At 35.7% G+C, this 11,169-nt stretch overlaps 1 protein-coding gene across 1 annotated transcript in view; it reads right to left on the bottom strand.

Moving 5' to 3' along the window:
- Positions 1-9,991, bottom strand: part of LOC135951525 (uncharacterized) — a 93,862-nt gene extending 83,871 nt beyond the window's left edge. Inside the window, exon 1 of the mRNA XM_065501192.1 lies at positions 9,064-9,991. Coding sequence (XP_065357264.1) covers positions 9,064-9,991 — 928 coding nt within the window. The remainder of the gene's footprint in view (positions 1-9,063) is intronic.
- Between the last annotated feature and the right edge of the window lie 1,178 nt (positions 9,992-11,169).

Here is an 11,169-nt window from a genome sequence, read left to right on the forward strand (position 1 = left end):
AACGAGAGCATTGAGTGATAAATGGACCCCATCTTAGCGGGGTGGTAGATCTCCTCTACGAAGCCTTGATGTGGTTTGGCTCTGTGTGAGAAGCCGAGCAAATAATTGTAGATTTGTATTAGTACAATTTATATTCACAACTTAAGCATCGATATTTCAGTAAAAAAAATAAATATTTTTTTTTTTGTAAGCATGTGTAATTCTGCATAATTTTCAGTTGTAACAATTAAAGAAAGTAAAATTAAATAAATATTTATTTATCGACCAATTTTTAATACAGACATCAAATAAAACATTTCATTTAAACCAAAAAACAAATATAAATCAAATTTGATGTAATACGGCCTATCTTAACATTTCATCGTCCACTTAAAGTCATTATCAACTCACCACTTTATCCTCATTAGGTTGTAATCTTTGTTGTTATTGTTGGTTACTTTTGGCTTTTTTTGTAAGGAGAACTATTTTCTAATTTGTTTTAACATTATTTTATACATATTGACTTTTATCATACATACTATCAACTTTGAGAAATCCTTTTTTATTTTCCATAGGATTTGTCTCAGTATGTGCTTGATTTTTTTTACTTTGTATAGCACCCTTACAATCATCGTCTTCTATTGCTGTCAAAACTGTTGATTTGCTGTTAATGGTCTTACACATCAACACTTATTCTCCCTAATACCCTACAAATAAGAAAGACAGCAAATAAAGAAAAATATTTATACAACATTGAAATGTCCAAACAAATAAACCAAGATATGTAAGATAAACCAAAAATGAAATAAAATACAATACAACAGCAACTCAAATTGATAGTAAACTAAGATTTCAATAGACTATTTACTTAATCGATTGTCCATATGCCGGACGGCCAGCCGGCCAACTGGTTGTCAGTTCATCCAGCAACTGCCTGAATAATATTGTTGTTTTAACCAAAAAAAAGCTAAATAGAACAAACTATACCTTCGATTAGACATAAACTGCCCACTTATCACTCATTTGTGTAAAATCTTTAAGTATGTGCATAAGAGAATGTGTGTGAGGGTTTACAAGGAAGGATTTACTATAGTTATATTTTTCAATCCTATAATATGGCAGATGGAAATACTTACTAACATACTTCTGTCTATTTATTAGGGTAGCACTTATACTGCACTTTTTGATTTTCTTTATTTCCAAGGTCTAAAATTGTTCTCTATCATCTAAAAATCAGATGAGTTGAGCTAAAACGTATAACTTTTAGATGTTGCACATTTTATATCAAGTTTCGAAAAAGTTATTAAAATTTTAATATTGAAAAAATTATAAATTTTCATACATTGATACCCAAATTTTCTATTTAAAATTTTTTTTTTCAAAATAAAATTTCAAAAAATTAAAAATAAATAGTTTTCAATGCAAATAAACATTAACACGAAGTCTGGTTATGTGTTAACTTACAGTTATACTGACAGGTTTTATACAAAAATAATTTTAACCGACATATTACTATTCGTTAACACATAACCAGACTTCGAGTTAATTGAGAGTAATACATTTTAAATTTTAACGGTCATGCCTAAAATGAGCTAGCATGGGACCGATTTTAAATTAGCGGATTGCAAGGAAATTTATTTTTTATTAATAAATTTGGTAAAATTATTTCTCTAAATAATATTTCATATCTCGTTTTTAATATATATATAAGATTGTTTCTTTAAATTGTTAACTTACGATTTTATAATTTTAAATTTCTAGGACATTGTTAACGTTTTTGTAGCTGGTTCAAAATTGAACCATGACTGTTAAATCCAATAAATCTGCGATTTCTAGCTAGCAGACCTGATTACCATGAACTTTCACACATGCGTAGCAGAGTAGTATTCGAAAAAGAAGTCCCCTCAGCAGCGACGCTGTGGGGTCTCAAACGCTTGTGAAATATTTTTAAATTCCTTGATAAAGTTATAAAAAACGTAGTGACGTATTCAATTTATCTCATGTAGTTATTGATTTATAGGCATTTCATACTTCAAAGCTCAAACCTTCATCATTCCTTGTCCCAGTTTTTTCACTATGTATATTAGGGTGGCCCTTAATAAACGAAAGTTGGATTTTGGCCATTCTCACCCTCCAGTTTGGTGAACATTAGGTAAATCGGTTGGGGATAAGACGTGCCGCAAGCACTCTGAAGTTTTGAGATGCATTTACAAGGGGAAAAATGCATTTTTTTCAGTTTTTGTAAAAATTTTGGCATTAAAAAATTACTTTTGTAATTTGATTTAAAAGAATCGAAATGTGTACATAATTGTCGTTCTAATGAGATATAAAAAACAGAAATCCGTCAAAAAATGTTAAAGTTATTAAAAATTCGCCAGGCCATTAACGTGTCTCAGGCCACTATAACAAGAAATGTAGGAACAAAATTAACATATTTTGCTAAATATTAAAATAAAAGCTCATTTCTACTTAAAATATGTCCATATTTACTTGTATATGAGTTTTTGTCTTCGTAGGATACCGTTAACCAATTCTGAGTTATGAACAAAAAAATAAAAATTTTTTTAACGGCAGTTTCAAAACTCCATTTTCAAATTTTTAAAAATTTTGTTAAACAAATTTCAGAATTTTTTGATCATCTCATTGGGATTTATTAAGAATATAATAGGGAAAAAAATGTGAAAAAATTATTAAAATATCTCTTATAGTTTTTCAGTACCTCTGATTTAAATTTTGAAATTTTCGAGAAAAACCAATTATTTGGCAATTTTTAGGTCAATGAGTTCTATTTCCTTACTCTTATGAATTTTAAGTAAACCCTATTGAGAATATTATAGTCCAGATAATTCTAAATATACTCTGAAACTTTTACTAAAATCGGAAAACGTTAACCCTTAAATCGTGAAGGTCAAAAGTCAAAATTTTCAATATTTGGAATTTCTCTTGGAAAGATATTGAAATGTTCGAAATTTTGTATATTTTTGGGCCGATTTTGATAAAATTTTACAAAAAAAAGTAATTAAAGTAATTTCCAGATTATAGGATTAATACTATAGAAAATTCCAAAAGTACCATTTTGAAGAACGAAAAAGTACGCCTTAGTTTGGTTTAGTTCTCCTTTTTTGGTATCATAATACCATTGAGCCTATTCTTGATTATTTCTTTTTTAGCTTTTCCTATATTATCAACCGATTTTGTTTCTATAGCACTTAATATTTAATAAACTGTTACAAACCGACCACAACCGATCGGCTTTCAATTTTTTAAAACCGAAACTGCGATTTGAAATTCTTTGGTTTTTTGGAAACTCTAAGCAAAAGTGATAAAATAAGTCCCAAACAAGTAAGAAAACTATATTCGGCCGTGCCGAATCTTAAATACCCTTCACCTAAATATGATGGTATAAAAACTGAAATAATATATCAATTGTTAGAAAGACTAGTTTATGCAGAAATATTTTATTTAAAATGTACAAAAAATTGTATCTAATTCAGCAATTTATAACTGAAATTCCTATTAGAACGTATGAAATTTAACAATTTATATACCTAATAATTAGTTAATACGTTTGGATCAACATTTTTCCCTTTTAACCTCAAGTGAAGAAACAGAGTTTAAAAAAGGGTATACAAATATATTTGGACAAATTTCAAAATATTTGGTTGTGGGACTTATGTGGGAGCTATGACCTATTATGATTCGATTGTCATAAAATATTTTTACGTGATTTTTATGTATTTATATGAGAGCTGTGGCCAATTATGGACCAATATTCACAAAATTCTGTAATATGATTTGTGAAAAGAAATTACTGATATGTGTACTATTTTGGTTCAATATATGGATGCTATGACCTATTATGGTCCTAAGTATCTGAGGGCTATTTTTGGAGAACAACGCTATTAACAAGAGTGGATCTTATATGGGAGCTATGCCGAATTATGGAGCAATATTTAAAACATTTTGTAGTACGATTCATGGATACAAATTACAGATCGGTGTAAAATTTTTGTTCAGTATAGATTTTTTTGGATATTTGTGCAGGTTTATGTGTTTTCCTGAAGTGGTTCTTATATGGAGGTTATGACCAATTATGGGCCTATCATCATAAAATTTGGTACATCGATTTTTGTATATATTGAATAAATTTGTTTTGAATTTCAACTTGATAACTATATTTGTAAGAAATTTATGAGGATTTTAGTGATTTTCGGAAGTGGACCTTATATGGGAGCTGTGGTTAAATATGGACTGATATTCACAAAATCCAGAAGTATCATTACTGGACACAAATTACTGATCTGTGCGTAATTTCATTTTGATATCGATATGTTTTTAATATTTTTTAAGGTTAATATCTTTTTCTGAAATGGGCCTTATAGGGGAGCTATGACCAATTATCGGCCAATCTGCATAAAATTTGGTACAGTAATATATATGTATATGGGTATTATTCTTGTCAAATTTTAGCATATTAAAGGTATTTATAAGAGATTTATGAGTACTTAACTGATTTTCGGAAGTGGACCTTATATGGGAGCTATGGTCAAATATGGACGGATATTCACAAAATCCAGCAGTATGATTTCTTAATATAAACTACGGATGTGTGTGAAATTTTTTTTGATATTGATATTGTTTATATACATATTTATGAAGGTTATTGTGTTTTTCGGAAGTGGTCCTTATATGGGAGCTATAACCAATTATCGGCTGATCTTCATAGAATTAGGTACAGCAATTTTGGTATATATGGGGATTATTTACGTAGCATTTCAACTTGATAGCGACATTTATAAGAAATTTATGCTTATTTAAGAGATTTTCGCAAGTGTACTTTATATGGGGGCTATGGTCAAATATGGGCCGATCCACGAAAAATTTTGTAATATCATTTTTTTACCACGAAACTTATTTTTGCAGAATTATATGTGAATATTCCTATTGTGTAGGCATTTATAGACCATAGAACCATAATTCGGGAAGAAATTTGTATGGGGGCTAGCAGAAATCATGGACCGATTCTTATAATTTTCACCAGAGTTACTCCTTTTATCATAAAAGTGACGAGTTTTATGATATTAGCTGCAATATATTTACAATAAATATCCAAAAATATGTGAAAATTATCAATTTTTTTTTAGGTTGTACCACATTTTAATTCATAACTTTGGTTCCACTTTACCGATTTCGCTGATTTTCAATACCAAACTGCTTAGGACAATAATAAACATTTTTCTTGCCACACTACTAAGTTTGTTTGCGTATTTTGGACGTGAGCGTGTTTTACACAGACGGACAGACAGACAGACATGGCTCAATCGACTTAGAATTTCATAAGGATCAATAATATATATATACTTTGTTGGGTCTCAGATGAATATTTCTCAATGTTACACATGGAATGACAAACTTATATATACCACTTATGGTGGTGGAGGGTATAAAAACGACTTTAATGTCGGATAATGCATTTCTTCTAATTTCTATGAAAACCATTAAATTTGTTTAACATTGTTGTCTGACCGTGTTTCCGAATTAGGGTAAAGTTGGAAAAGTCGATAATTATTTTGAAAATAAGGTACTGTGCGTATTAGTGATACAAAAAGCTAAATATTACTCATACATCAATACTACATTAGAATCTATCTATATATAAAATATTGTTGTTTGAAGCCCATAGAGTAGTAAAATTTTCTTCAAGTTTGCCACGCTCATGGAATTATAGCAAATATTTAGAATAAAAATGGACACCTCCCATACGTATATCTGTGTTATTGTAATAGGTAAAAAGTCTTGAAACTCTGTACTCATAAATATCCTATCACTGCAAGTTTGTTTAAAAATGGACGGAATCGGACAAAGTGCATAAATTTCCTCCCATACAAAGTAAATGGTTATGTTATATAGATATCCAAATCTAGAGAATTATAATTTCGAAAGAATAAAAACTTTGTTTGAACCACTTTCTTATTATTTTACGTAGTTTGGTTGGAAATGGGCTTGATCGAATTAGCTGACATGGCCTCTCCCATATACAGTAAATAGTTATTATTAAATATCTTCAGAACTGTAACAGTTAAAGCCTCTTAACATAAGTTATGTTGTTACCATTGAACATAAATGAAATAAAAGGGGATGGGCGTAATACCAAGTAATTAGTTATTTTAGAATATCTGAGGGACTGTAATTGCGAGAGTATTAAAAGTTGGTGTAAATTACTTTGATCACAGTGTCTACTGCTGCGCTTAAAATAAATAGTATCGGATCAGTGGGTCCTCCCATATTCTGAACAGAAAAAACTCACCAAAATTCATTGATTTCCCTTTCATAATCTATAAAACAAAAACAAATATTTAAAATTTTTGAAATTTTGTTTTTGCTTTCCATATAAATATCACTTTGGTGACTTGTCTTACAAAATTAGGGCCGAAGTAAATATTAGTTATCGAATATCTGAATAACCATAATAGTGAGATTATCAAAGCTTTTCGTTCCTACCCATACAAAGCTAATATTCATTATCAAATAGTTTTGAAACAATTTTAGTCACAGTTTTAAAATTTCGTTTAAATTTTTGCCAGTATCAATTTCTGAGCTTAAAGCGGAACAATCACTCCCATATAAAGAAAATAAGTTCTACTAAATATATCGAGAATCATTTGGTTAATTCACAAGGTCTCGTATCATGCCATAATGTCATAATGTCCTAATATTTCACAATGTTGTTATTGAATTTCAAGCAAGGTTAGGTTAGGTTCCATGGGTAGCCACTCTTCAAGCAGCTCACTTGGGTCCATTCAAAACTGATCCCATTGTGATACCCAAGGGGTAAACATCTTGGTATTAATTATACGTCCGCTGTTTCCAGGCTAAACCAACCAGATTCTCTGATGAAAGAGTAGATTCGTCTAAGACTTATCCTCGATAGCTCATCTAAGCATGATAGGAATGGTGTTCCGAAGATGCGTTCCCTCAGATTTATCAGAGCCGGGCATTGACAGAATAGGTGTGACACCGTCTCATCCTCTTCTTCATTATGGCAGCTCCTACAGTAGTCATTATACCGTAGGCCCAATCTCCTAGCATGTGTCCCAATTATACAGTGTCCTGTAATGAAGGAGACAATTAGCCTTATTTGCTCACGACGAAATTCCATAAGTAGATTCGTCCTGCTGGCATCATATACGGGCCAAGTAGACCTCGTTGTAACACAGGAAGACTCATTGGTCCACCTGCTCTGTGCAGATTCATATAGTGTCCGCTGAACAGCCATCTTGCATATAGCAAGGGAAATACCAGAAAAGGGGTCGATCTCATCATCATCCATCATCTCCCCCATTTTGGCCAGTTCATCAGCTATACAATTACCCTGATTACCATCGTGGCCAGGGACCCATATAAGCGTTATCCTAGAATGTCTCGCTATCTCATTAAGGGATACCCGGCATTCCTCGGTTAACCTAGATGTCGTAAAGACACCCGCTATTCCTTTAACGGTAGCCTTGCTATCGGTAAATATACATATATCACCAGATATTTGATAAAACCTCAGCCAATTGGATGCACGTTTAATCCCATAGTTCTCAATAAAGAAACCACCACCGACCCTATTGCCCCTCTTTGAGCCATCAGTAAATACCCTTATGACATCATCAGGGGGTAAGAGTCCGCGCTGCCATGAATCCCTATTCGGGATCTTAATATGGAAATGCATATCGAAAAATGGTTTTGCGATGCAGTAATCGACATTACTATGTAAGTACCCATAGTAATTCAGTATCTTAGAGTGCCCATGATCTTTACCATACCACGAACATCCAGCATTTAGTCTCACAGCAGAGTTGAGAGCCATTTGTATCACCATCAAATCAACTGGTAACCAGTTCAGGATAGTAAAAAGTGCCTTAGAGGGGGTTCGTTCCACAGCCTTACGGTGAGTAGCATTATCCAAGGCGTGCCACCACACCAACACTCCATAGAACAAGATGGGTTTAACAACTGCTTTGAAGATCCAACTGATACCCTTCGGCATAATACCCCAGTTTGTACCAATTGCCTTCTTACAGGAGTAGATGGCTACATAAGCCTTGTTAATCCTGTTTTGAATATTCAAATTCCAGGACAATCTTTTATCTAGAATGATGCCAAGATACTTCGCATTATCTCTAATCTCAAGACTGATTCCATTCAGTCTAGGTGGTCTGAAGTCATCGATCTTATACCTCCTAGTGAAGAGAACCAGTTCCGTTTTTTGTGGGTTCACACTAAGTCCACTTGAAATACTCCACTCACTCAGTGTACTTAATGCTGATTCCATACAACTGGATATTGTATCCAGAAATTTACCAGATATAAAAACTGCAACATCGTCAGCATATGCGACTGTCTTGATCCTTCTGTTGTCCATCCTGATCAACAGGGAATTCATAGCCAGATTCCACAGAAGTGGTGATAAAACACCCCCCTGCGGGGTTCCACGATTGGCCACTTTTAAAACACTTACACCACCTAAAGTAGCACAAATGACTCTATAACCGAGTATCTTTTCGACTAGTCGGCGAACACATAGATCAATTCCCAGTTCATCCATCGCAGATAGGATGGCATCGGGCCTGACATTATTAAAAGCTCCTTCAATATCGAGAAAGGCAACAAGTGAATACTCCTTATGTATTAGCGACTCCTCAATGGAGCCAACTAGCGAATGTAGAGCTGTTTCCACAGATCTGCCTTTGGTGTAGGCATGTTGGGATTTAGAGATGAGTTCCGACGGAATGGTCATTCTCAGATATACGTCAATCACCCTTTCTAGGGTTTTCAGCAGGAAGGATGCAAGGCTAATTGGCCTATAATCCTTTGGTTTAGTGTGAGTCGCCTTACCACCTTTAGGAATGAAGACTACTCTGCATCTCGTCCACCATGTGGGGATATAGGTCCATCTAATACACGCTGTGTATATGCTAATGAGCCATGGTACAACTATTTCTTCGTTCCTTTGAAGATCAGCAGGAGATTTAAACGGGTCGAAGCTTTTGATTGTCCATTGGATTCTATCCCTGTTTATCGGAACAGAGTTATCACCCGGAGCAACAGAATCGGCAGCCCCATTCATAGTCTCATCATCGACTGGAAGGCAACCTGGAAAATGAGTATCTAATAGGACCTCAAGTGTTTCCTTACTATTCAGAGTCCATCTACCACAGGGTTTCTGGATATAGCTTGGTACAACCGGTGAAGTTGATAGAATTTTACGTAATCGGTTAGTCTCAGAGGATCCTTCCACGCCGCTACAGAAGTCCCTCCAGGCTTTCCTTTTCGCATTCCTCGTAAGGTTCTTAAAGTGGTTCACTGAGGACTTATATTCCGGCCAGTTACCCAGCCTCTTTGCCTCGTTGAACAATTTACGACACGCCCTTCTTGCGTGTGCAATCTCAGGGTTCCACCAGGGTGGCTTATTCCTACCCCTGAAGATATTCGGCTTACAGGCCAAATTAGTAGCTGATTGGAACGCTTCTGTAAGTGCCTCAACTGCTACCTCAATATCGTCCCTATTTTCAATAGTGGGCGGGTTTGGTAGAGACCGGGAGAGTACATCACTCTGCAACTCCCAATTGGTCTTTCTCCTATTTAGAATGGTATTATCATTCCTATAAGTTACACTGATATTGAAATCAATATATAGATGATCAGAAAAAGAGCAGTCGTCGGAGACAGCCCAATTGTTAATCATACTGTGGTGCTCAGCACTCACAAGTGTTAAGTCTAGTACCTCACTTCTGTTTGAAACAATGAAGGTAGGTTCTGAACCTCTATTAACTACTTCCAAACTACTATTAAGTATGAAACTGAAAAGACTCTCACCTCTTGTGTTGGTGTCGCTGCTACCCCATACAATGTGGTGCGAGTTAGCGTCAGCACAGATAACCAATGGTATCCTGGACTCATTCGCCTTTTTCACAGCACTACGGATATCATCGTTTGGTGGATGCTCCCCGTGGTCATGCGCCATGTAGCTGGATATCAGCCATAACAAACAGCCTTCATTAGTTTCCCATGAGACTGCTACTATATCTTCATTACTGTAATCAGACAGAATGAAGATTTTCAAAGAGCTTTTAGCCAATATACAGGATCTAATTTTACCTGCGCCTTTAGCGAAGTAGAGCTTATAGCCCTTCAGACATAGTCCACAGATACGGTCCTGATGGACCCAAGGTTCCTGGACCATGACTAGCTCCTCCCCGTTCTGAGCAATTCGGAGGAGCAGTGCAGCTGATGCTGCTTTAGAGTGGTGAAGGTTTATCTGTGTCACCCTCACCATGCTCCATTTTTACAATAGTGACGTCGGCGTCCTCCTGGTCAGAATTCAGGAGGGCGTCTTCGTCCACCACCTCATCCATCCGTTCAAAGAATGTACCAACTAGTTCGGAGACTGAGTTGGTATCTTCAGTGTCGGCTGGATCAGTGGCGTCATTGCAATCCATGCCCTCTTCCGAGAGCATGGGCTTTACATCACCTGAGGATGTATCGCCTTTGTTGTCGCTACGATAGACACGCAGGATGATCGTACCAAATCCATAGTAGACCTTCCCTTGTGCCTTCCTTAGCGGCCCCAAAGAGTCCTTATTCAGGACAACGATCGCTTTCCTTGAAGAGCCCTCAGCGTCCGTAACCTTAACAACTTTCCAGTCTTGAGTTGGAAGCTGTGGGTTACAGCACTGAAGGATCTCCAAGATCTCCTCCGGGCTAGATGGCTCAGCTGGTATTTTAGCTATGGATCTAGGCTTTCGGGGTATCTCACTCACAGATACCACCTCAAGCCTAGACCCCGGCCAAACCTCACCCAGTGATGCGACGGCAGTCTTTAGTAGCAACGCTGAGCGTTCATCCAACCAGCGTCATCGCATTGTGGAGGAGTGCCTGGGTTCTCTTTGAGAACTTTCCAAAACACCCCTACCAGTTTTTGCTTCACCATATCCCAATTCAATTGAGATATGGATCCGTCATTCGCACTCCGGTCGATAACCGCCCTAACAAGACTGTCTTTGACAATCTCGCTAAAGGATTTAGCTAACGACCTTTGTGCCGCTTTGGGACGTTTAGGTCCCGGTTGCTGGCTCTTGGTCGCTGTATCCTCCTCTGAACGTTGCCGTTTAGGCCCCGCTGGTAATTCAGCAGAAGGAGGAG

The sequence above is a fragment of the Calliphora vicina genome, chromosome 1 (genome assembly GCF_958450345.1).
Source record: "Calliphora vicina chromosome 1, idCalVici1.1, whole genome shotgun sequence".
In the NCBI taxonomy this organism is placed as follows: Eukaryota; Metazoa; Arthropoda; class Insecta; order Diptera; family Calliphoridae; genus Calliphora; species Calliphora vicina.